The 27,338-nt window shown below is 42.6% G+C and overlaps 1 protein-coding gene across 3 annotated transcripts in view; it reads right to left on the reverse strand.

Annotated features, from left to right (window-relative positions):
* Positions 1-27,338, reverse strand: part of LOC137324186 (potassium channel subfamily K member 2-like) — a 138,634-nt gene that overhangs the window by 40,940 nt on the left and 70,356 nt on the right. For all 3 annotated transcript variants that reach the window (XM_067988321.1, XM_067988324.1, XM_067988323.1), the window contains exons 2-3: positions 12,147-12,264; positions 7,396-7,556 (exon numbers count right to left, since the gene is read on the reverse strand). In XM_067988321.1, coding sequence (XP_067844422.1) covers positions 7,396-7,556; positions 12,147-12,264 — 279 coding nt within the window. The remainder of the gene's footprint in view (positions 1-7,395; positions 7,557-12,146; positions 12,265-27,338) is intronic.

Consider the following 27,338-nt stretch of genomic DNA (forward strand, 5'->3'; position numbering starts at 1 on the left):
GGAGGTTCGCTAGTGCTGTGGGGTGGGAGGGGGATTTAAACTAATTTGGCAGGGGGATGGGCACCAGGATGTATCAGTGGAAAGGAGAAACAAGGGGCACAAAGGATTTGGGGAGAAAGATAGCACTAGAGCAAGTAATAGTACAGTATTAGGTGGGATCAGACTAAGAGAGAGTACAAGAAAGTCTAAGATTGGTTTGCAGTGCATGTGTGTAAATGCACAAAGCGTGGTAAACAAGGTTGGTGAGCTGCAGGCGTAAATAGCCATATGGGAATAAGATGTTGTAGCAATAACAGAGACTTGGTTAAAAAAGGGCAGGATTGGGTACTAAATATCCCTGGATACAAGGTGTTCAGGAAAGATAGGGAAGGGAAGAAAGGCGGGGGATTAGCAATATTGATTAAGGAGAATATTGCAGTGCTGGAGAGAGAGGATGTTCTGGAGGGGTCAAGGACAGAATCTATTTGGTTAGAGTTAAGAAATAAAAGAGATGCCATTACAGTACTGGGTGTATTCTATAGACCACCAACTATTAGGAAGGATGTAGAGGAGCAAATTTGCAGGGAAATTAGAGAGGTGCAAAAGCTATAGAGTAGTGATAATGGGGGACTTCAACTATCCTAATATAGGCTGGGATAACAATAATAATATAAGGGGCACAGATTGGGAGGAATTTTTGAAATGTGTTCAGGTTAACCTTCTTAACCAGTACGTTTCTGGCCCATTGAGGAAGGAGGCATTGGTGGACTTGGTTCTAGGGAATGGGGTGGGTCAACTGGAGCAAGTGTCAGAGGGGGAGTATTTAGGGAGCAGCGATCATAGTATCATAAAGTTTAGAATAGCTATGGAAAATGACACGGACCACTCTAAAGAAAAATACTCAATTGGAGGAGAGCCAATTTCAATGAGATGAGAACTGATCTGGCCCGGGTAAATTGGAATCAAAGATTGACAGGCAAAACTGTAATTGAACAGTGAGGGGCCTTTAAGGAGGAGATGGTTCGGGTACAGTCAAGGCACATTCCCATGAGGCAGATAGGTAAGGCAACTAAAGCCAGAGCTCCCTGGATGACAAAAGAGATAGTGAGTAAGATGAAACAGAAAAAAGGGGCGTATGACAGATATCAGGTTGATAACACAAGTGAGAACCAGGCTGAATATAGAAAGTTCAGAGGGGAAGTGAGAAAGGAAATCCGAGGGGCAAAGAGAGCGTATGAGAATAGACCGGCGGCCAACATAAAAGGGAATCCAAAAGTCTTCTACAGGCATGTAAACAGTAAACGGGTAATAAGAGGAGAGGTGGGGCCGATCAGGGACAAAAAGGAGATCTACTCATGGAGGCAGAGGGGATGGCTGAAGTACTAAATGAGTACTTTGCATCTGTCTTTACCAAGAAAAAGACGCTGCCAGATTCTCAGTAAAGGAAGATATAGTTGAGATACTGGATGGGCTAATAAAGTAGATAAGTCACCCGGTCTGAATGGGATACATCCTAGGTTGCTGAGGGAAGTAAGGGTGGAAATTGTGGAGGTACTGGCCATAATCTTCCAAACATCCGTAGATATGGAGGTGGTGCCAGAGGATTGGAGAATTGCAAATGTTACACCCTTGTTCAAAAAAGGGTGTAAGGATAAACCCAGCAACTATAGGCCAGTCAGTTTAACCTCAGTGGTGGGGAAACTTTTAGAAACGATAATCCAGGACACTTGGACGAGTGTGGATTGATTAGGGAATGCCAGCATGGATTTGTGAAAGGCAAATCGTGTTTAACTAACCTGATAGATTTTTTTGATGGAGTAACAGAGAGGGTAGATGAGGGCAATTCAGTTGTGGGATGGGCAATAAATGCCGGCCTCGCCAGCGACGCCCACATCCCATGAACGAATAAAAAAAATATGGACTGTCAAAAGGCGTTTGATAAAGTGCCACACGGTAGGCTTATCATCAAGATTGCGGCCCATGGAATAAAGAGGGCAATAGCAACATGGATACAGAATTGGCTAAGGGACAGGAAACAGAGAGTAGTGGTGAATGGTTGTTTTTCAGACTGGAGTGAGGTATACAGTGGTGTTCCCCAGGGGTCAGTGCTGGGACCACTGCTTTTCTTGATATATTGTAAACAATTTTACAACACCAAGTTATAGTCCAGCAATTTTATTTTGGACTATAACTTGGTGTTGTAAAATTGTTTACAATTGTCAACCCCAGTCCATCACCGGCATCTCCACATCATTTCTTGATATATACTAATGACTTGGACTTGGGTGTACAGGGCACAATTTCCAAATTTGCAGATGTCACAAAACTTGGAAGGGTAGTAAACAGTGAGGAGGATAGTGATAGACTTCAAGAGGATATAGACAGGCTGGTGGCATGGGCAGACACATGGCAGATGAAATTTAACGCAGAAAAATGCAAAGTGATACATTTCGGTAGGAGGAACGAGGAGAGGCAATATAAACTAGAGGACACAACTCTAAAAGGGGTACAGGAACAGAGAGATCTGGGGGTATATGTGCACAAATCGTTGAAGGTGGCAGGGCAGGTTGAGAAAGCAGTTAAAAAAGCATACGGGATCCTGGGCTTTATAAATAGAGGCATAGAGTACAAAAGTATGAAAGTCATGATGAACCTTTATAAAACACCAGTTCGGCCACAACTGGAGTATTGTGTCCAGTTCTGGGCACCGCACTTCAGGAAAGATGTGAAAGACCTTAGAGAGCGTGCAGAAGAGATTTACTAGAATGATTCCAGGGATGAGGGACTTTAGTTATGTGGATAGACTGGAGAAGCTGGGGTTGTTCTCCTTGGAACAGAGAAGGTTGCGAGGAGATTTGATAGAAGTATTCAAAATCATGAAGGTTCTAGACAGAGTAGATAGAGAGAAACTGTTCCCATTGGCGGAAGGGTCAAGGACCAGAGGACATAGATTTAAGGTGATTGGCAAAAGAACCAAAGGTGACATGAGGAAAAACTTTTTTACACTGCAAGTGGTTATGATCTGGAATGCACTGCCCGAGGGGGTAGTGGAGGCAGATTCAATCATGGCCTTCAAAAGGGAACTGGATAAGCACATGAAAGGAAAAAAATTGCAGGGCTGTGGGGAAAGGGCGGGGGAGTAGGACTAGCTCGATTGCTCTTGCATAGAGCTGACACAGACTCGATGGGCTGAATAGCCTCCTTCCGTGCTGTAACCGTTCTATGATTCTATGATTCTAGTGCAGCAGTGTCATTTCTTCCATTTTCCACACCATTTATAATGTTTCTGATTGAGATTGGTAATTTATTGCAGAAAATGGATACTTCTGACCTATGTGCATGAGGAACTGGAGTGAGACTGTCCAAAATCATGTCACAAAAGATTCTTAGAGCCAACAGAAATAGAAGGCTTTCAACCTATCAGCCTGAGATGGATTTGAACAGGTTGCAGAAGAGAAACAAGTGACAAGTGTTCTAATTCTCTGTCCTAACCTATTCCCTTATCTATAGGCATTTCAGACATGGGTAAGAAATGGCTTTTGTTCTTCATTTCTACATGTAGATATACTTTTCTCAGTTTTAACATTTCTATCTAACAAAGCAGCTCTAAAACAATTTGGTCCCACTATTGCTGAATGAAGCACATTGGAGGTTCACTGCATCCAGAAGTTGAGAGCAGTGTCTATAATTTAGAATGTGCTCCTTTGCATTCTGTGGCCACATGTTGGGCCCATGTATATTTGTGATTGGGCACAAGCCCATTTGTGGAGGAGAGACGATTTAGGATATAAAACCTTACAGCAAATCAAAAGCGCACTGTCTTAAATCACTGAAATGGCCTGTATGTGGAACATTAAGCTAATTGCTGACCTTAACCTACTGGCTGACCCTGACTGATGAAGTTGGCTGAACTTTGTTAGGGGTGCCCGGGAGTTGCTGTAGAGTGTATTGAAAAGAATGGCAGGCAGGACCGTGAGACGAAGCAGGGCCCTTGTTTTAATGGGAACGGATTTGACATCTTGCTGAACAAAGTGGAGAGCAGAAAGGAGGTTTCCTTCCCCCGCTGTAGCTACAGGGTTCTTAATCAATGAGCAGTAGAACTTTCAATGAGGTGGCAGAATGAAGGCCTCCAGCGCAGTGCAGACAATGTGAGTTCACTGCAGGAAGAAATCTAATGGCCTCTCCAGGAGAGTTTAGGTATGCAGCGGACCGCGGGGGGGTGGGTGGGGGATGGAGGTGGAGAAACACTTAACCTCTTCTTTCTGGTGCAAGCAAAATCTCATTGCTTTTACTCATACATTCTTTCCCTTTCTCTGTACCTAGCCGTAACCGCCAATGAAGCTCCACTTGCGAGAACCACCCTTATCCACTCTCACTTCCTTCCACACAAGTAGACCAGGACAACCCGCGCACAATTCCTTCATTACCTCCAACTGTATGCTGCTTCTTTCTGTCCTCACTTTTCCCACAAAGTGTACCTTCATAAATGGGGTAGACAATTGTAAACAATTTTACAACACCAAGTTATAGTCCAACAATTTTATTTTTAATCCCACAAGCTTTCGGAGGCTTCCTCCTTCCTCAGGTGGTGTGGAAATGACATTTTCGAATCCTTCGCATTTTAAAAACACAGAACAATGCCTGGTGATTACTGCCCGTTGCCAAGGCAATCACAGTGAGCAGACAGAAAGGTGTCACCTAAAAAGGCCACCGAATATACAAACCCCCAAAAAAAGAGAGAGAGAGATAAGGAAGACAGTCAATGACCCGTTATATTAAAAACAGATAACATTTGTTCGCTGGTGGGGTTACGTGTAGTTCCTTATCTCTCTCTCTCTCTTTTTTTGGGGGTTTGTATATTCGGTGGCCTTTTTAGGTGACACCTTTCTGTCTGCTCACTGTGATTGCCTTGGCAACGGGCAGTAATCACCAGGCATTGTTCTGTGTTTTTAAAATGCGAAGGATTTGAAAATATCATTTCCACACCACCTGAGGAAGGAGGAAGCCTCCGAAAGCTTGTGGGATTAAAAATAAAATTGTTGGACTATAACTTGGTGTTGTAAAATTGTTTACAATTGTCAACCCCAGTCCATCACCGGCATCTCCACATCATAAATGGGGTAGGCAGAGTCCAAGCAGGCATATTCACCTTTATTAATTCGTCCTCTTGTTTTGTAGGAAAAAGCTGCATATAACAGACTGCAGAGGACCACTAATGGAGGGAGCCTTGCCATGATAATTGAATATCACCCCAGACAAGGAGTGTGCATTCCATATCCAGCGTGGGGATTTTGAGGATGGTAAAGCAGGAGGCATGACCGCAGCTCAGGATTTGTATCACACTACTCCCTTTTGCATGTTCGATCATACATGCTCTCAAACCACTGATACCCAATGTACCATACAACTGCTCAACATTGCCAGCTGCTTGATTAAGGCAGCAATTCATGAACTATCCCTAACACTTTCTTCTTTCCATTTTCATAGGTATGTGACCAGAAGCTACAATAAAGCCCTCTCAAGAACACCCGATCAGCACATTAGCAGGCAAGGAATGGAAAGCATCTGACTCAGGCAAGCACAGCACAGAACCATCCACCTAGTGGGATGTAGTTAGTCAGCTTGAGGGAAGCACCCTGGACTTGCACACAACAAAAGTGAGCAGGAGACAGAGGAGATGATACCAGAAGAGTAAGAACCACCTGTCTAGCGGACCACGTCATCTCCCTCCCTAGTGGCTGAGTCCAAAGATTCATATTACTGGCAGGTAGCTTTTAAAAGAAGAATGCTTTCAGAGCATGAGCAATTTTCATCGTCTTTGAGAGGATCTACCAAGCAACTTTCAAAACATGGCAGCAAATATGGAGCAGTCCCCTGGCTACTGATGTGGGGTTCTCAGGCAACATTTGGAAAGCATGCATTCAGCCTTGTGACAAGTGACAGAGGGACTTATGCAGCACAACCCATCACAACAGAGGCTCTTATGACAGCAATGGTAGCTGCTCTACAGGCCTTGGGCAGCAATATCACCTTCTCATTGACCAGGACAGCTGATGAGCTTGGCTACATTAGGCATGAGATGGGAAGTGATTTCCACAGTCATTGCTGCGATGGGATCTGTGTACCCATTGTGTCTGTGTGCCCAGGCACAATGACATGGATAACAGAAGTGGCCACCCTGGCAATAAGTTTAATTTCTGTCTTTCCAGATGGCAATACATTCACAGCAGCCTGAAAGCAGCCAGGGGCAGGCAAGCCCCGCACATGCAGATGGGTAGCAGTCCTAAGCAGGACCAGCTGGGTTCCATGCTGTCAAAGTCAAGAGACACCTTGAACTCAGGAGCCTCTCAGTGATACTCTGCTGACAGCCAATTCATGGGCTCCTACATGGGGACAGCACTGAAAAGAAGCACTAGATTAGTTAGGAGAGCATAACATGCATCCACTAGTGGCCAACCATGCCTCACAAAACTCATCTCCTGACTCCCTGAGTAGTCTGGGATAAATGCCATCTATCCTTGGGATTTATTATTTGAGTCTCTTTAGCCAATCCAGCACTTCCATCTCATTTATATCGAAGCCATTAATTGTATTTAGGTTATCTCTACTCAGGGAGGGCGTGTAACGGCGTGGACACGATGGGCCAAATGGCCTCCTTCTGTGCCGTAAATTTTCTATGATTTTCTATGATTCTATGTTGCTCATGTCTTTCATTGCGAATACTTAATAGGAAGTAATCATTCAGAATGTTATCCATTGCATAATCTTCCTCTATTTCAGCCCTGTTAGCATTTTTATGGTTCTCACCTCTTCTTTGATTGGCCTCTTCTTGTTAAGGTACTGAAAGAATATCTTACTGTTTGTTTTTGCATCTGCAGATATGCTTTTTTCCAGGTCCCTCTTTGCCATTCCGAGCACTATTATAACGGTTTTCTACATGTTCCTATATGCATCCCAGCGAACCCTTTCACCTTTCTCCCTGCAGAATCTCCATAGAGCTTGTTCTCCTTTTTATTTCACTTCTAATTAATCTGTTAATCCATTTGAGGTCACATGTAAAACATATACTCCTATAAATACTATGCAAGCAAAATGTACAACTGTACAAATATATAAACTTGTTTAAAATTCTGAATTTTTAAAAATTGTTAGTGGTGCTATTGTATTCAGGTGTTAAAGAGTGTTACAAGCTTAAAATGTCTCCATTTATTTAAATACCTTTGTTAAAAAGTCATTAAATTCTGATCCTCATTATTTTAATGAAATACTATGCTGTAACATTACAGATAATATTAAACATGTAGAGGTTTTACAATACACCTGGGGAATTCAGCACTCAAAAAGTTGATATGAATTCTAACATTTTAGTTCACGGTTTTGCTTTCATTTATTATGAAATATATTTATGTAACTTACAAGGAATACGTCTTCCACTTTAGCGATTCCTTTTCCAAATATGGTTCCTAGCTGGTCACCAACACCAGCAAGTAAAAATCCAAATAGTGGAATTCCTAACAAGGCATAAATAATGCAGAATATTTTTCCACCTACAGTAGTTGGAGAAATCTTTCCAAAACCTAGGAGAAAATAAGATCAAACTGAATAAGACACCAGTCAACATAGATTTTGACGCCTGCAATAACTCTTACAATGGATGAAGGATTGCGGTGAAACTCTTATTAAAATTTGTACCTCTGAACACAAACATGGACACTGCAAAATATTTATAAGGGAGTAATTAATTTTATATTTCAACAAATGAATCTTTTGTTTCTTCTCAGGATGCAACTGTTATTACAGTATATTGGAGCAAACATAACCACAGGTTGAAAAATATGGTGTGATTGTACCTCATTTATCAATGTGCTGAATCCTCTGTGAACAGAGTTGCTGATTCAACTTCTTTCTTTTTCTGGGTTTGTTTTTTTGTTGGAAATTTTCACTCCTCCTTTCTTAAAGGTAACTCTTGTTGGCATGAAATTATACACGCACCAGAGAACCTCCATTAGCTCTACCATATGACCATTCTTCATGTGTGAGCCTAAATAGAGTTCCAGCAGGCCATTCGACTCTGGAGGGCATCTCATCCAAGACCAATATTGTCTTTACTGATGCCCATGTAAACACACTTTCCAGCAAGGGTCATTAAATAATAACCAGGAAAGGATTCCCTGGGTCATTTTACTTTTGTAGCCCTAACCAATTATATTGTCATTTTTGCTGCCCTGGCTAAAATCAATTAATTTAGCACAGATGAGGGATTAAATCTGGGACTATTAAATCCAGTCTGCATGGTTTTGTACACACCACATGGTGCATTTATCTACTAACTCATCGGGATGCCCATTCTGCCTCTGCCTCTCTCTCTCACTTGCACACATTTTTCCACAGTTTAGTGGCTCCCCCTCTCTCTTACAGTTTTGTTCTGGCAAGGCTCGGCAGTTCATCAACTGAATACAAATGATGCCCGAACTTGAAAATGGTTTGGGTCTCATACTACTGGTATTGAGCGGGTGGTGTGATCGCTTCACCCACCGCCTGCCCGATACAGGTGAATATTGATCATCAGAAATCAGAAAAGCTTTAGCAATTCTTATAACATTTTGTACAATAGTTACTGCATTATTTAGCCATGCTTCTGTGATCCACCAATTAAAATGCCAAGTGTATTAATTCCATTTGGCTATGTCTGTGACTCTAAGCTCTGTTTTGTATCGTTGACAAATGGCGAATTTTAAAAATCTAATATGATATATGGATCAAGCTCTTGGTTATCAAACCATCTGATCCCCTTTGTTGCCATTTTACATTTTGATTAATGAATGAATAACGGGGCTAATGCTGCGCTCAGAGGTACATTCGCGGGGAGCACCACTCAGAGAATTGAGGTTACAATGTTGCAGGTCAGTTTGGGTTTGAAATGTCCAAAATATATGCCAGAACTGACAAGAAAATTGACTAAGACTTAAAGAAAGGTCTGTAAGATAAAAAGCGCTTTAAGATAAGGTTTGTAAAGCGGTTTAAAAAGCAGACTGGGGGAAGACAAGAAGTACAGTGAGGCAACTCTCCTTCTGGGAGTCACCAGTGATTACTCTCATTGGCCAGCAGCCTCTTCCTTTTTGGCATGAGAAAACACGTTTGGTTTTTAAACAATTGAATGGTGTGTTTTCTTTAAGTCGTTCCCATCTCTGGGAATGCAAAAACAAAAGGGAAATGAAAAGCTTTATTCAAAGAAAAACAAAGAAAATAAATATTAAAATTTATAGAAAGATTATATTAGTTCATTAAAACATGACAGAGGATAAAGTAAGAGGAAAAAATGGGAGCACTTTTATTTTTACTTGTAATTGCATTTTCAGTATTCTTGAGGTTAGTAACAGTAATAAAGCAATAACTGTTTGAATAGTTTTATTACTATAATATTAGTGGGGGAGATTTCAACATCACTGTGGGTGAGATGAAAACTTATAAAATCCATAATCCAAAGCGACACAAATTTCCCAGGAATTCTTGCCAGTCTAAAGGTTAATCCCACTTTTCAGAGTGCTTTTGAAACTAAAAACAGGTTTACTAACAGAAGATGCTAACAGAAAATTAAGATACATAACTACTTCTCATATAAAACTTTCTATACAAAACATTTTAATAAAGCAAAGGTGAAAAAAGGCTGATGACCATGAAACATTAGATTCATAGATTTGTGTTTTAAGTGGAATTGTTTTTGAAACACACAATGATCACTTAAATAATTTATGGGGATCAATACGGTTTTGGAAATTAAATTAAAATGAAATAAAGGAAGAGCATTTGCTTTCAATGCTCAGGTAACAAGTTTTTCAAAATATTCACAAACACAAAAGTGATTTTCACTATCAATAGTTTATTTAGAAATGAAAATATGATGCAAGAAAGTTTTGGTGAAGATATCACAAAGCATTTTGAAATGGAAGTAATATTTAAGTATTTACAGATGCACCTTATGGTAAGTCAATTTTAAAGGAGTGCAGGACAGGATTTTTATGTTAGTTCGGGGTTGGGGAAAGGGAAAGCAACATGGTCCTAATTATTCCACTCAGAAGGGTAGTAAAGTTTTTTGCTAGTTTTGCCAAATATGGAAAATGGTTTTATCAGCGGTCAGCTAACCCACCTGTGCAGCCAGTGGAAAAAGTCACATTTTAAAGTTTCATGAGAGGAACTTACTTATCAGGTTTACTGAAATGTATAGATCCTTTAAAGTTTCTGGAGTTTCAGGAAAGAAAAATGATGGGCGTATGAAACTTTTGTACTATAATTAATCTTCCATGATTTTGCACATGGGAGGGCGGGTGTGGTAATTTTAACTTTCAGCATCAATAAAAGGAAAATTGGGTGGGGTGCATAATGGACGGCCAATCCTATGTAGTCAGTTTTACACCATTGTTGAAAGTTAAAATTACCCCCAGGAAGTCACGACCAACCGAATTTTTAAGGCCAAGAAAGGTTAGAGGTGGGGTGAATAATTGGGCTAATACAAGGCAGGGAGAAAGGGGAGGGGGATGAGGTAGAAGGGAGGGTGATGGAGGAAGAGCGAGTTGGAGATGGAAGGCGAGAGGGAGAGAGATGGGGATGGAGAGAGGGGGTGTTCTGAGTTGGAGGGGTCCCTTCCAAATATATAATTAGTGGGAGTGTGCATCCAAAAAAAGTTAGACTGTGGGATGGGAAGTATCTAGCCAAAATTGGGGTAGCATCATAGCTACAAAAATGTTACTTGGTGGGCCGGGTGGGGGCATCCACGAGATGCTGAGACAGGCCGTCAGGCCATGGTACAAGAAGGTCATTGGGCCGAACAGCTGCACAGCCATCAGGAAAAGTGTGTGGAGGTTTAGGCAGGGGCATTATTCCAAGGTTCAGGAGTGCCAGCAGGGCTATTGGGAGAAATATGGAGCAGCCGTCGGGGAGAAGTGAAGCAGGTCTGCAAGCTCGAAATGTGACAGAGGCAGCAGCAGAGATCTGTCAAAGCCATTGGGCCGATGTCCAGATGGATCATTGGGCCCAAGTTTGAAAGGGCCATCAGGAAAATGTGGTAGGGTTTTCAGGGCCATCAGCATTGAGTTCAGCAGGGCCGTGGGGACAAAGATCAGATGGGCCATTGGGCTGAAGTGGTGCAGGGCCATGATTCAGCTATGTCGATCAGAAAAATTAGGTAAGAGTGAGGTTCATAAATTATTTTTGTGGGTTGGATGGATAGCAGGACCAGGGACAAAAACACTTACCATTACTCACCTTTATCAAGATATCCGCCATGCTGCAACAAGTGTATTGGTACAGCCCCATCTGCTGGCAAATATTAGGGATTGTAGTAAAAACTCAAATAAATAATTAACAACAGCAACTCTTACAAGGTAACTCCTTCTCCTGTTTTCCACTTCAGCACTTTACAGGTTCATTCTATTTCTTTTCCTGTGTGTGTATTTTCCCCTCCCCCATTCCCTTGTTCTGTTCCTTTTTAAATGCTGTTCATCTGTAATATCTTCCAATTCTGATGGAGGGTCGATTACTGAAATTATATCATGCCTGTCCTCTCCACTGATGTTAGTCGACCTGCTGAGTGTTTCCATTGATTTCAATGGAAATGAAAATGTGGAGAGATGTAGAATGGGCAGTTGATACCATCTTACACTATCGCACAAAGTCAAAATTACATGTTTTTAATATGTAATAGATTAGGAGATGACTATGGTACAAAGACAGATACTATGAAACAATTCTTAAACAATAAAGTTTTTACATTGTGCTGAAAGAATCAGAGAATTTCTGTAATAGACAACAAACAATCTACTATAGGGTGAATAAAATGTAACTGAAAATACCAGATAAATCCTATGTATTGTTATACAGCATACTTGTACTCATTATCACAAGTAAAAATAGTTAACCACTTAATTTTATATTACATTATCACATGTGCAAAGATATTTTTGTGAATTCCAAATTGTATCGAAAGGACAACATGTCCATTTTGACAAATGATTCGTTGCAATTTGAACAAATGACTATCAGCAAGTTTGAAGATTTTGCTAAAGCTGCAATGTACTATTAATATGAGCCTCAAGAGACAGTTCCTTCAAAATAATGAGGTGAACATAAATCATAAACGATGGATGCTGGATTTGTTATAAATTTCTTACCTATGGTAGTTATAACGGTGCCAGCAAAGAAGAAGGAGCTGCCTAAGTCCCAGTGGCTGGTCTGATTAGTAGAATTCCCTGCAGGATTAACACCTGCATTTACAGCTTCCATCACATGCTGTCAGTTTGAAAAGTATAATTCAGTAAACTTCCAAAATCATTCATCATACAATAGCAAGACATACTTAACAATTCATTGGTTAGTTCACATAATTGGACACTGAGTAATAATATCACATTTTGTTTGAAGAATACTTTTGTTGATTGTATTGTACATTGATTTATTTTCATGGCTTTTATCTCTTGCCCTCCCACAATCTTCTCTATTTAGGCACCGAATGATACCTGAGATTTGTCTGACAGATGGGATTAAAGTCTTCTCTCTCTTGGGTGGCTGTTACATGGCCGAAGTGAAGACGTTTTGGTGGCTCATTTTCAATTTCTACTAGATGTAGCTTCACACTGCAAAACTGCCAATGTATCATTACTAGGGCTAACTTCGCAATTTTATTTGGAGTCAATAGGATAGATAAATGTGTGGGATGTGGGAATGTCATGTTGCTGGAATCATAAGTGCTCTTAGTTTAAGCCGCTTTTATAATGTGAAATGCTGCAAGCACCCAACACACAGGTTGAACAACACCAAAGATAAATTTGCCAGAATCTTTAAGACCAGTGACCAGGAAGACCCAGTTTTTTAACTTGCACTAGAACTGTACAAATAGTTATAGCTACTAGTTAAAACAACTAGTAGTTACAACTAGGTATAGTGTAAATACAGCCTAAAATCAGAGTCAAAGCCAAACCTGACACCGGAGCGACACAAGTGAGAAACCCTGGAGGAGGAAGCCTTACTTCACTTGGCTCAAGAGTCATGTCAGGCCTTAATGCCACAGTTAAACTGCACAAGTTTAGTGTCAGTGAGAAGCCACTTCATACCGACACCAAACTGGTAATGTAAATGCACCCTTGGAATGCCTGATGTATCACTGAGGAAATGAAAAAAAAGGTCATTCTGTGACAATGGGCTGGATTTTGCCGTGAGCCACAAACAAATGGCGCCAGCCGCTCATTAGACTTGCAATTGCCCATGGAGTTTCAATGAGCTTTTGCACGACAGGTTCCTATATGTTAGAGATCTAAAAAGTGCGAAGCCCTCTACAGGGCATCTGGAACCTGTGTGAACAGGGCAAGCAGTTGTGTATCTCCTTAACCAATCAGATTGAAGCATTGTTAATGGGCAGCACAGAATCTGAACCAGGTAGTGTAAGTTAGAATAGTGAATTCAATGTCAAATCAGGAACAGTAAGCAAAATAAAGAGAGGGAAAGAAAGATTGGACTAGGAGACAGAGTTAAAGGAGACAGAAAGAAAAAGTAAGAAACATTTTTTTAATTTACATTTATTTTTTAATGTCCAACAATAATTAAAAGCTGAAGAAATGAGTCTCCACACTTGTAAAAGTTAATTTTCAGTGCCAGAGAGCTTGTTTGGCAGTAATTAAGATTTACCATGCCATTAAAATGGTACTTACACTGGAATAGACAAGCTCTAACTTTTTTGGCGAGTTCAGTCCGTATCCATCAGGCAAGTACAGGAACTTCACGAACAGGCAGCGAGATGCCATTTTCATGCAGCTTCTGGGGGCGCATCGCATCTCGGACAGCAACTTCTGGATTTCCGCGTTTAACTGCGCATGTGCGGTCACGGGAACTTGCACATGAATAACGGTGAGAGCTGTTAGCCTTACCATTATTTTTACAGCAAAATCTGACCTATTGTCATATGTCACCCTCATGCATGCAGAATCACAGAAAAAGACATTTGAAAAAAGTCATTTTCCATTTCAGGGGCCAAGTGTAAAACCTACTATGCTCTCCATGCCTTCAACAAATAATGCAATTTCATCCATTTTACTAAAGGTAGTCATTTATTTTTCATCTTTATTTAAATTCTGTTTTTACCTGAGTTTTCACCTCAGAGGCTTATGTTCCCGTAGATGCTGACATATGGATGGATATTTAATTTGTAGTTCTGTACCCAATTTACCTTGATTTCCCATCTTCCTCAACAATAAGTTTCAATTTATACATGATTACGTTTATCCACATCCCCAAACTGCTAAAATTATTAAAAATATATCCAAACATAGAATGGTTACAGAATGGAAGGAGGCCATTCGGCCCGTCGAGTCCGTGCCGGCTCTCTGCAACAGCAATCCAGCTAGTCCCACTCGCCAGCCCTATCCCCGCAGCCCTGGGAAGGGAATTTTTTTCCCTTCAAGTGCTTATCCAATTCCCTTTTGAAAGCCATGATTGAATCTGCCTCCACCATCCCCTCAGGTAATGCATTCCAGATCACAACCACAGGCTGTGTAAAAAAGTTTTTTCTCATGTCGCCTTTGGTTCTTTTGCCAATCACCTTAAATCTATGTTCTCTGGTCCTTGACCCCTCCGCCAACGGGAACAGTTTCTCTCTATCTACTCCATCCAGACCCTTCATCATTTTGTATACCTCTATCAAATCTCCTCTCAACCCTGTCTGCTCTAAGGAGAACAACCCCAGCTTCTCCAGTCTTACCATGTAACTAAAGTCTCTCATCCCTGGAATCGTTCTAGTAAATTTCTTCTGCACCCTCTCTAAGGCCTTCACATCCTTCCTATAGTGCGGTGCCCAGAACTGGACACAATACTCCAGTTGTGGCCGAACCAGTGTTTTATAAAGATTCATCATAACTTCCTTGCTTTTGTACTCCATGCCTCTATTTATAAAGCCCAGGATCCTGTATGCTTTCTTAACCACTTTCTCAACATGCCCTGCCACTTTCAACGATTTGTGCACATATACCCCCAGATCTCTCTGTTCCTGTACCCCTTTTAGAATTGTACCCTTTAGTTTATATTGCCTCTCCTCGTTCTTCCTACCACATTTTTCTGCATTGAATTTCATCTGTCACGTGTCTGCCCATTCCACCAGCCTCTCAGTGTCCTCTTGAAGTCTATCACTATACTATCCTCCTCACGGTTTACTACACTTCTAAGTTTTGCGTCATCTGCAAATTTTGAAATTGTGCCCTGTTCACCCAAGGTCCCACACAAGAGGTTAGTGTGCAAAATTAAAGCACATGGGATTGGGGGGAATTTACTGGCATGGATTGAGAATTGGTTGACAGACAGGAAACAGAGAGTAGGAATAAACAGGTCTTTTTCTGGGTGGCAGGCAGTGACTAGTGGGGTACCTCAGGGATCAGTGCTTGGGCCCCAGCTATTCACAATATATATCAATGATTTGGATGAGGGAACTAAATGTAACATTTCCAAGTTTGCAGAAGACACAAAGCTGGGGTGGAATGTGAGCTGTGAGGAGGATGCAAAGAGGCTCCAATGTGATTTAGACAAGTTGGGTGAGTGGGCAAGAACATGGCAGATGCTGTATAACATGGATAAATGTGAGGTTATCCACTTTGGTTGTAAAAACAGAAAGGCAGATTATTATCTGAATGGTGATAGATTGGGAAAAAGGGAGGTGCAACGAGACCTGGGTGTTCCTTGTACACCAGTCGCTGAAAGCGAGCATTCAGGTGCAGCAAGCAGTTAGGAAGGCGAATGTATGTTGGCGTTCATTGCAAGAGGATTTGAGTACAGGAACAGGGATGTCTTACTGCAGTTATACAGGGCCTTGGTGAGACCACATCTGGAGTATTGTGTGCAGTTTTGGTCTCCTTATCTGAGGAAGGATGTCCTTGCCATGGAGGGAGTGCAACGAAGGTTTACCAGACTGATTCCTGGGATGGCAGGACTGATGTATCAGGAGAGATTGGGTCGACTAGGCTTATATTCACTAGAGTTTAGAAGAATGAGAGGTGATCTCATCGAAACATATAAAATTCTAACAGGACTAGACAGACTAGATGCAGGGAGGATGTTCCCAATGGCTGGGGTGTCCAGAACCAGGGGTCACAGTCTCAGGATACGGGGTATGCCATTTAGAACTGAGATGAGGAGAAATTTCTTCACTCAGAGGGTGGTGAACCTGTGGAATTCTCTACCACAGAAGGCAGTGGAGACCAAGTCATTAGATGTATTCAAGAAGGAGATAGATATGTTTCTTAATGCTAAAAGGATCAAGGGATATGGGGAAAAAGTGGGAACACGGTACTGAGTTAGACGATCAGCCATAATCATTTTGAATGGCGGAGCAGGCCCGAAGGGCCGAATGGCCTACTCTCGCTCCTATTTTCTATGTTTCTATGTTTAAGTCCAAGTCATTAACATATATCAAGAAAAGCAGTGGTCCTAGTACCGACCCCTGGGGAACACCACTGTATACCTCCCTCCAATCTGAAAAACAACCGTTCACCACTACACTCTGTTTTCTATTATGTAGTCAGTTTTGTATCCATGCTGCCACTGACCCCTTTATTCCATGGGCTTCAACTTTGATGACAAGCCTATCATGTGACACTTTATCAAATGCCTTTTGAAAATCCATATATACAATATCAACCGCATTGCCCTCATCAATCCTCTCTGTTACCTCATCAAAAAACTCAATCAAGTTGGTTAAACACAATTTGCCTTAAGCAAATCTGTGCTGGCTTTCCTTTATTAATCCACGCTTGTCCAAATGACTGCTAATTTTGTCCCGGATTATCATTTCTAAAACTCACCCCACTACTGAGGTTAAACTGACTGGCCTGTAGTTGCCGGGTTTATCCTTACACCTTTTTTTGAACAAGGGTGCAACATTTGCAATTCTCCAGTTCTCTGCCAGCATCCCCCTATCTAAGGATGATTGAAAGATTACGGCCAGTACGGCCGCAATTTCCACCCTTGCTTCCCTCAGCAACCTAGGATGCATCCCATCCAGACCAGGTGACTTATCTACTTTAAGTACAGCTAGCCTTTCTGCTACCTCCTCTTTATCAATTTTTAGCCCATCCAGTATCTCAAATACCTCTTCACTTACTGTGATTTTGGCGCATCTTCTTCCTTGGTAAAGACAGATGCAAAGTACTCATTTAGTATTTTAGCCATGCCCTCTGCCTCCATGTAGATCTCCTTTTTGGTCCCTAATCGGACCCACCCCTCCTCTCACTACCTGTTTACCGTTTACATGCCTATAGAAGACTTTTGGATTCCCTTTTATGTTAGCCACAGTCTATTCTCGTACTCTTTCTTTGCCCCTCCTATTTCCTTTTTTTCCTCCCCTCTGAACTTTCGATATTCAGCCTGGTTCTCACTTGTATTATCAACCTGACATCTGCCGTACAACACTTTTTCTGCTTCATCTTACTCTCTACCTCTTTTGTCATCCAGGGAGCTCTGGTTTTAGTTGCCGTACCTTTCTCCCTCGTGGGGATGTATCTAGACTGTACCCAAACCATCTCCTCTTTAAAGGCTGCCCATGGTTCATTTACAGTTTTACCTGCCAGTCATTGATTCCAATTTACCTGGGCCGGATCCGTTCCCCTCCCATTGAAATTGGCTCTCCTCCAATTGAGTATTTTTACTTTAGAGTGGTCCTTGTCCTTTTCCATAGTTAATCAAAGCCTTATGATACGATGATCGCTCCTCCCTAAATGTTCCCCCACAGACACAATTTCCCTGCAAATTTGCTCCTCCATATCCTTCCCACTAGTTGGTGGCCTATAGACTACCCAAGTAGTGTAATGGCACATCTATTGTTTCTTAACTCTAACCAAATAGATTCTGTCCTTGACCCCTCCAGGACATCTTCTGTCTCCAGCACTGTAATATTCTCCTTAATCAATACTGCCACCCCACTCCTTTCTTTCCTTCCCTATCTTTCCTGAACACCTTGTATCCAGGAATATTTAGTCCCAATTATGCCCTTTTTTAAGCCAGGTCTCTGTTATCGCCACATCATCATATTCCCATGTGGCTAATTGTGCCTGCAGCTCACCAGCCTTGAATACTACGCTTCGTGCATTTACATACATGCACTTTAAACCTATCTTAGACCTTCTTGTATTCTCTCTTAGTCTGATCCCATCTAATACCATCCTATTTCTTACTCTAGTGCTATCTGTCTCTCCCAATCCTTTGTGCACCTTGTTTCTCCTTTCCAATGCTACATCCTGGTGCCCAACCCCCTGCCAAATTAGTTTATACGCTCCCCCACAGAAATAGCAAACCTCCCCGCAAGGACATCGGTCCCAGCTCTGTTGAGGTGCAACCCGTCCGGCCTGTACAGGTCCCACTTCCCCCAGAACTGTTCCCAATATCCCAGGAATCTAAAGCCCTCCCTCCTGTACCATCTCTCCAGCCACGCATTCATCTGCCCTATCCTCCTATTTCTATATTCACTAGCGCCTGGCATCAGGAGTAATCTGGAGATTACTGCCTTTGAGGTCCTGCTTATTAATTTATTTCCTAACTCCATAAACTCTTCCTGCAGGCCCTCATCCCTCTCTACCTATGTTGTTGGTACCAATATGGACCACGTCCTCTGGCTGTTCACCTTCCCCCTTCAGAATGTTCTGCAGCCGCTCAGTTACATCCTTGACCCTTGCGCCAGGGCGCAACACACCACATGTGGAATCACATCTGCGGCCGTAACTCTATGATTCTATTTCAGATGGTAATTTCACTGATGAAAGGAAGAAGTGCTTGGGACAAAGTTATCTTAAATAAGAGGAATTGGGCAATGGAAATACACACAGAACAGTTCTATTTATATATTTATTGTAAAAATCACATGCTGATTTTAACATTAAAATGTAGGCCCCGTGTAGTTTCCTTCAAGCTGGGGCCAGGAATGCAGGAGGTAGTTGATGAACCCAGGCCCTTCATCAATTGTTGTTCACATAAAGCCATCAATATTGACAAATCCTATGGCTCCAAATTTAACGTCAGGTGGGTTTTGGATGGGTGGATAGCAGGGTGAGTTCAAAACTGAGCCACTGCCCCAAAAGACAGGCCTGGAGTACTTTAACATTCAGGCTTCAGTAGAATCTTACGGGCGGTATCCCACCCGATTCGTTGACTCTAAGAGAAACCATCTCCTTTGTCAGCCAATTTAAAATAAGATTGCATTCCCTTCTGCAAGATTTCACTGTTGAAGTGCTGGAGCAAGACTGATTCAGCATGAGTCACAAACAAGTCTCCAGGATCCCTGTAGACTCTCTGGAAATCCTGCTGGAAGTGGTCAGGGTGAGGAGGGAAGTTCTCTTTCCAGTCAGTGGGAGAAGGGTCTCAAAACACCAAGTGCAACAAGTATGGAGGGAGATTGCCCAGGACCTGGAGGCAATGCAGGAACCATTTCAATGACCTCACAAGAGTAGTAAGTTTGAGTACAGTTCTTCCTTTCTCCTTCCCTCTCAAAAATACAATCCTACCCCTCTCCCACCACTCTCAATAATTCCTTTCCTTCCATCACATCCTTCACCACCCAGCACAATGGCACACTATACCACTTCTCATTCTCATTGCAAACACAGATTCACCTCTTCCTGGCTCCCTTCATAGCAGCCACTAGCAGCATTCTCATCTCACTTGTTAGCCTTTGCAGAATCACAAACTTTTCTCATGGCTCCTTCCTCACTTCACATTCCACACATCTGCTTTCCATTCAACACCCCCCCATGATGTTTCATTTGCTACTTCTCATTCTCAGCGTGTGCACAACATAGCAGAAGACCCACACATGTGCATCCTCCTTCGTAGGAGACATTCATTAACGTTCACCCTCTCTATCTGCAGGACAAGACAATACACAACATTAGGGAGATAAGTAAGACTGGGGGAGGCCCAGCCAATATCATGAACCTCTCTGAGCTGGAGCTGCAAGCTCTGGAAATCAGTGAGCCCTCCAGAGCTGTCAGAATAGGAGATTTTGAGACCAGAGGCTTCTCTGAACAGGGTTTCTGATTGTTACTAGCAGCCCTTGAAAAAAGCACTATCACACAGAATTGTGATGCCTGTCATTTGCTATTGTCTAGCCTCTCAGTGCCATGCTAACTCTTGTCCCTTTTCTCTTTCCTCTACATCTTTCTCAGCAGCAGGAAAAAGCAGTGTTCGATGTTGATGTTTGGAACATATGAAAAAAACTGTACAATTGGAAACATATGCTTTAAAATTAATAACAGAGACAATGTTATCCCAAATCATTGACTGGGGGACTAAAATAATGGAACAGAACTTACAGAAGAGTCAGGCACAAAACATCAAGTGGCAGAGTGGTATTATGACCATAATAAATGGGCACCATTGCCTATTTTTTCCCAATTACTTAAGTTCTAGAGCTGAATGATGGCAATAGTTACAGCACTGGGAGGTGTAATTTATGTACAACTAGAAAGCACTATAACAGGATGCAGCATTTGGACCTAGGAATTAATTAATTTGTAAAAATGATGGACAATAGTCTTGAAATATTATATTCCCTCTGGCTTAGTGCCTCTGATCCTCCTCTTCCTATGATGTTCTCATCAACAGCCCCTCCCTTCCCCCGCTTTACACCAATTCCTCCCTCACTCCATGCTTGCAATACTCCCATAAGAAAGAAGAAAGAACTTGCATTTATATAGCACCTTTCATGACCTCAGAATTTAGTACAGTCATAGTAAAGTACAGGTAACAACAGAGCTTCAGTTAACATGCAGGCAAGTACACGGTTAACAATCTGCGCCTTGTAACCAATCTCCAGGGCAGATAATGGAAGATAATACTATTTTAGACAAAGAGATAAGAAAGGTATAAAAGATGTAATAAGGGGGCACTTCAATCAACCAAATATAAACTGGGAATCACCCAATAAAAGAATCAAATTAGTAAATATGGTACAAGATTGCTTCTTGCCATAATGTGTTTTGCCCCCAACCTCCCCCAACCCCCTCCCCCGCCTCAGCCACCCCCATTTTGGGTACCGCATATTAATACCTGGTTATTATAAATAATCAGGACAACATCCGTAATATAGAACAGGTAGAACTTCTGGGGAATGAAAAACAGACCAATAGAATTTAAGCAGGATATGTTGCCAAAAGATATCAGGGTGGAGGAAAAATGAAATATTTGTAAAATTGTGGCTCTAAAAATGGAGCCGTTTATGTCAGTATTGTGCCCTCGAGACAGGACTTCCAATGCTGATCATCTACAGCACTGCTCTCATTGTAAAACACAGGGTCAGCTCATTTAAATACCATCTGCCATTTTTGTAGCACAACCTCTGTGAAACACAGGAGTAATGTCCTGGGCAGGGAGGGAGGGGGGTGGATGGTGGAATATTGGTGCAGACTTCAAATAACAGCTGAAGATCGCAGCAAAAGGCCAGAGGAGCAGCAGGTGAATATTCAACCTTATGCAAGGCTGAGTTGAATATGACAGATAGTGGTAATAGATGGCTCATGTGAGATTTTGGGGCACTTTTGAAGAATGTTTTCTACTGGAGGGCCTAGCAGTGGCACCCAAAGAAGGGAACATGGCACTGACAAAAAAGAGCACAACATTTTAGTGAGGCTAATTTGCAGACACTCCTGGATGAGATACAGCAGAGAGAAAGGCTGGGTGCCCATGGGAGGAAACCTCCAGAAAGTGTCTCATGTGCCATGTGGAAGGAGGTGGCAGTGGTACTGAGTGCCAACTATCTCCCTCCCAGGACTGCAGTCCAGTGCCACGAAAAGTTCAATGACATGACAAGGGCAAGCAAGGTAACAGATCGACCACTTTCTCTTTTCTTCCTTGGACACCAACAGGCTGTTCACCCATCTAAAATAACTAGCTGTACGAGTCATCCTTCACACTGCACTGTGGTTCAGGGGTTCCCTACCTCTGTTTCTTACAAGAGGTGTTGCAAACTCCCCTAATGGGAAATACTTGCATGTACAAGCTTAAAACCCTTCCATCCACTTTAACAGAGTAAAACCAGCAGATCTATAATCTTAGTTATTCAATGCCACCTGGGAGACATCATTTACATCCTAGATTTCATTTAATGCACTCAATCTTGTTACTGGAAAAGCTTTCACATGATGTCGGTGAAAGGCAGAAGACCACAGGAGGCATATCAGATATTAGAGAGCTGACCACCTATGAGAAGCAGGTCGTAGATCTGATGAGAAGTAACCCCATTCAAGCAGTGTGCAGTTCCATTCGCAACCCCTCAGATAATGAAGCAGTCCGTGCCTGCATGCAGCAAGACCTGGACAACATCCAGGCTTGGGCTGATAAATGGCAAGTAACATTCGGGCCAGACAAGTGCCAGGCAATGACCATCTCCAACAAGACAGAGTCTAACCACCTCCCCGTGTCATTCAACGGCATTACCATCGCCGAATCCCCCACTTTGACCAGAAACTAAACTGGACCAGCCACATAAATACTGTGGCTACAAGAGCAGGTCAGAGGCTGGGTATTCTGTGGCGAGTGACTCACCTCCTGACTCCCCAAAGCCTTTCCACCATCTACAAGGCACAAGTCAGGAGTGTGATGGAATACTCTCCACTTGCCTGGATTAGTGCAGCTCCAACAACACTCAAGAAGCTCAATACCATCCAGGACAAAGCAGCCCGCTTGATTGGCATCCCATCCACCACCTTAAACATTCACTCACCGGCGCACTGTGGCTGCAGTGTGTACCATCTACAAGATGCACTGCAGCAACTCACCAAGGCTTCTTCGACAGCACCCAAACTCGCGACCTCTACCACCTAGTAGGACAAGTGTAAACAATTTTACAACACCAAGTTATAGTCCAGCAATTTTATTTTAAATTCACAAGCTTTCGGAGGCTTCCTCTTTCGTCAGGTGAACGATGTGAAATCTTAGGACAATATGTGAAATAGTAGGACAAGGGCAGCAGGCACATGGGAACACCACCACCTGCACATTCCCCTCCAAGTCACAGACCATCCTGACTTGGAAATATATTGCCATTCCTTCATCATCGCTGGGTCAAAATCCTGGAACTCCCTACCTAACAGCACTATGGGAGAACCTTCACCAAACGGACTGCAGCGGTTCAAGAAGGCAGCTCACCACCACCTTCTCAAGGGCAATTAGAAATGGGCAATAAATGCTGGCCTTGCCAGTGATGCCCACATTCCAAGAATGAATAAAAAAACATTTTTAAGAAGCTATGAGAGACAAATTAGACGGCATATTGAGCACTGGTTTTCGCACTCTGACGGCTGGGATGGAGGTACCTGTCTCTCAGGGCTTTCAGAATCTGATAGCAGCCAGTAGACCGGCTATCCCATTGTTGAGTGGACTAACAGATCCAAGGCCCAGTATAATGGCCACAGCTGGAGTGGACCTACATGAGGCTGCAGGCACCTGGCCTTGACCCTCAGAGCAACATGCAAGTGGCACGTAGGATTTCATAAAATTTTATCACTCTGTCACATTGCTGCCTGACATTCATATCAAACTGTATTAATTAATCTCCCAAAATGTTTCAATAACCTAATAAATGCATGTCCTGACGGCACGCTGGGTGGTATTACACAGGCCTTCTGTGGCTGCTTGAAATGAAGCAATGGCATAAAAGTAGTGTGCCATGGTAACTTTTACTGCCACAGGCAGAGCTGTCCAGGCAGCTGTTCTTGACTGCAAGCTTTCATGCAGGAGGTGGCAAAGCTCTCTTCATGGGGGTTATTTTAAACCGGAGCCAGGAAGGGGACGAGGGGGGGTCGAATCGCGGTTTCCCGGACGTCCTTACGATTTTGACACAAGGATGTCTTTTTTTTTGTCAGTTTGCCATCTAACTGGCCGGCCTGATTGACAGGCTGGCCTCAGTCGGGCAGGAGCAGAGCAAGGAAGAGGACATGAAAAGGTAAGTCTTCAGGTAAATCTTTTATTGTATGGATGGGGAGGGGGCATGAGGGGCATGGGGGCACTGTGAGCATGGGGCACCGGTGGGCATGGGGACATGGTGGGGGGGGGGGTCAGTCAGTTATTGGAGGAGTCAGTCATGGGGGGAGGGATCGAGGGTCAGTCACCGGGCAGGGGGGAGAATCGGGGCTCATCGTTGTGATCCACGATCGTTGGGGGGGGGGGAAATTGGGGGTCATTGTGGGGGTCCGTGATCTTTGGAGGGAAGATCAGGGGTCTTTGCAGGGGTCCACAATCGTTGGGGGGGTATCACAGATCGGGGGGGGGGGGTGCTGTCCGCGATCGTTGGGGGCATCGTTGCAGGTAGGCTTTTTGGGCCTGGGGGAAGCACACCTGCTCCACCGGGCCCACAAGCAGTGCCAGAAAGGCACTTACCTGCAGTTTCAGTCCTTCTCGCCTCCTTCCGCGTTGCGTGAAGGAGAAGGCCTGGGAATCCCAGCCTCCAGGGGTTGAAATCGAAAAACCTCTGAAAATGGAGACCCGCAGACTCCTTGAAAGGTTTTAGTGACCAACCCGCCTCCTGGGAGCGGGTTGGTTGCCTGCCCTTCGTCCCGCCCCAGTGAAAACTGGAAATGGGCAGGTTGGAGGCGGGTCTGAAATTGATGTGATTTTCAATGTCCGCCCCCAACTCACCCGTTTTTCAAAGTTAAAATTCTGCCCCTTGTTTCTTTGTTGAAACACAATCTTCTCATCCAGAGCTCCTCACTGAAGTCTTCGTAAGATCTGAATGGCCTGTAAATTCTTTATCTTTAGCTCTTACATCACTCTGATTTTTATTACACTTTTACCTCAGTCACACCTTCTCACACCTGCAACAAAATAATTGTTTAAAAAGCTAAAAGGCTCGAGCCCAAATATTCTAAACAACAGATATCTGCCAATGAGTTAAAGGCTGTAATTCAATCTCTTGGTCTTATTATCATTTAGAAGCCCCTTTACTCTTGTAGCTTATCAGAACAATTTAATTGAAATATTTCCCTCCAATTAACAACTTTCTACCTTTGACATCTGAAGTTATTTTAATTTGTATTCTGTATTTTCAATTCAATACAATCATAATTAATGAAGATTTGATTTGAATGGAAATATGTTTTAGATGATCCAAGAATGTCATCTGAACTAATTTGTAATACTAAATATAAATATTAAAGGGGATTTGATGAAGGTATTCAAAATAATAAAGAATATATAGCTATTTCCATTAGATAAATTGAAGAAGCCATGATCTGGATTAGCAGTGGATATATAAGATGTCAGCCCTAGTTCAGTGGTAGCGCTTTCATCTCTGAGTTAGAAGGTCATGGGTTCAAGTTCCACTTCAGAGACTTGAGCAGATAATCTCGGCTGACACTTCAGTGCAGTACTGAGGGAGTGCTGCACTGTCGGAGGTGCAATCTTTTAGATGAGACATTAAACCGAGGTCCTATCTGCCCTCTCAGGTGGACATAAAAGATTCCACGACACTATTCGAAGAAGAGCAGGGGACTTCTCCCCAGTGTCTTGGCCAATATTTATCCTTTAACCAACATCACTAAAACAGATTATCTGGTCACCATCTCATTGTTCTTCGTGGGCCTTTGCTGTGCACATATTTGTCACTGTGTTTCCCTACATTACAACAGTGACTAAACTTCAAAAGGTACTTTATTGGCTGTAAAGCGCTTTGGGACATCCTGAGGTCATGAAAGGTGCTGTATAAATGCAACTTCTTTCTTCCTTATAACAGTCAATTTACAGCATTCAAAAAGATTCTGGATAATTACTTAAAGTAGGAAAATATAGCAGTGTATAGGGTGAAAGCAGGAAAACAGGATTATGTAAAATCAGCACTGAAAAGGGGCCTAAATTTATCACTGGCAGGAAGGCGGAATAGCTTTCTCCTAGTATAATAAATGATTGCTCAGTAAGGAATAGTGCTGATAAAATGCATCCATTTAAGAATACTACTTTGAGAATACTTGGCTGACTGCCAATACACACAGCACCCGCTTGTAGGGAATTCACATAAAGAAATTTGCATTTCTAAAATGTGATACACACAGTAACATCACATGCAAGAGGGAATTCACACAAAGACAGAACAAGCTGGGTGTCTGCTTCTATCTTCCAGTGCTATTTAGTACAGCAGAGAGTTTGATAGGGATGCTGCAATATGACACTTTGACAACATAATAATAATAAAAATAATAATAGTTACCTTCAGTATGATAGATTTGTTTCCATAAAATGTTTTGGTAGTATAATGACTGTATAAAAATACACATTGAAATGTGAATCAATGAAATCAAAAGGAAAACCCTCCAGTGGCTGGAGTCATACCTAATGCAAGATGACTGTGATTGTTAAAGGCCAGTCATCAAAGCCCCAGAACAGTGCTGCAGGAGTTTCTCAGGGAAGCATCCTCAGTGCAGCCATCTTCAGCCTCCTCATTAATGACCTTCCCTTCATCATATGATCAAGAATGGAGCTGTACACCAATGATTCCACAGTAGCTAGCTCCATTCAAAACTCCTCCGATAAAGAAGCAACCCATGCCAGCCTACAGCAGTCTTGGGTTGACAATCAGAAATAAGCAATATTGAAAGTCACAAGTAAATGCAAGTACAAAAACCTCACCAGCACACAGATGCCAATGATGAGTGCCTGCCGGTCCTTCACTACCTGTTTAAACCCTGCTGAATCTGCCACCAATCCCGTTAGATTTTACTTAAGGAGCTTGCCGATGGGCAGAACTTCCTCATTTCAGCGTCAAAATGGCGTTGGGGTCGTAATTGCATTGTGGGACCCTGATTTTCATGCCATTCGTGAGGCTTCCACCTGCCTTTAGCTGGAGCCTCGGCCAACTGTGAATTGCACCCTGGTAAAATGGCGGTGGACGCGAAGTAGGGGGGAATGGGAAGGAACGGGATGGTAAAATCCCTCTCCTTATTTTTACTGCTCCCACGAGCCGTTCCCACCCAGCAGACACATGGAGTTAAAATTTCCCTCGTGACCTCAACTCAGATCTGTGAGGTAGTTATACAAAGGAAAGTAAAATTTTGAAGTATTGTCACAATTCATACTTACTATTTAAGAACATCGATAGATTTTCTGAATCCTTGCCTACGACGTGATATCTCCACGTTTGAGGCAGTGGGCCCACAGTTTTACAATGCACTTTTGTGGTATGCAAGAAATCTCACCATGGGAAAGTCCTCCGAAAATCTACACTACAAGTATACTTTCCACAACCTGCCCTGCCCAAACTGTCATGTTGTGAGTGTGGTCATTTATCGCTAAGTCGTATCTTGATCTCTCCCCATATTCCTCTGATATGTTCTCCTCCTTTGAACACCTCA

This window comes from Heptranchias perlo, chromosome 8, assembly GCF_035084215.1.
Source record: "Heptranchias perlo isolate sHepPer1 chromosome 8, sHepPer1.hap1, whole genome shotgun sequence".
NCBI lineage: Eukaryota > Metazoa > Chordata > Chondrichthyes > Hexanchiformes > Hexanchidae > Heptranchias > Heptranchias perlo.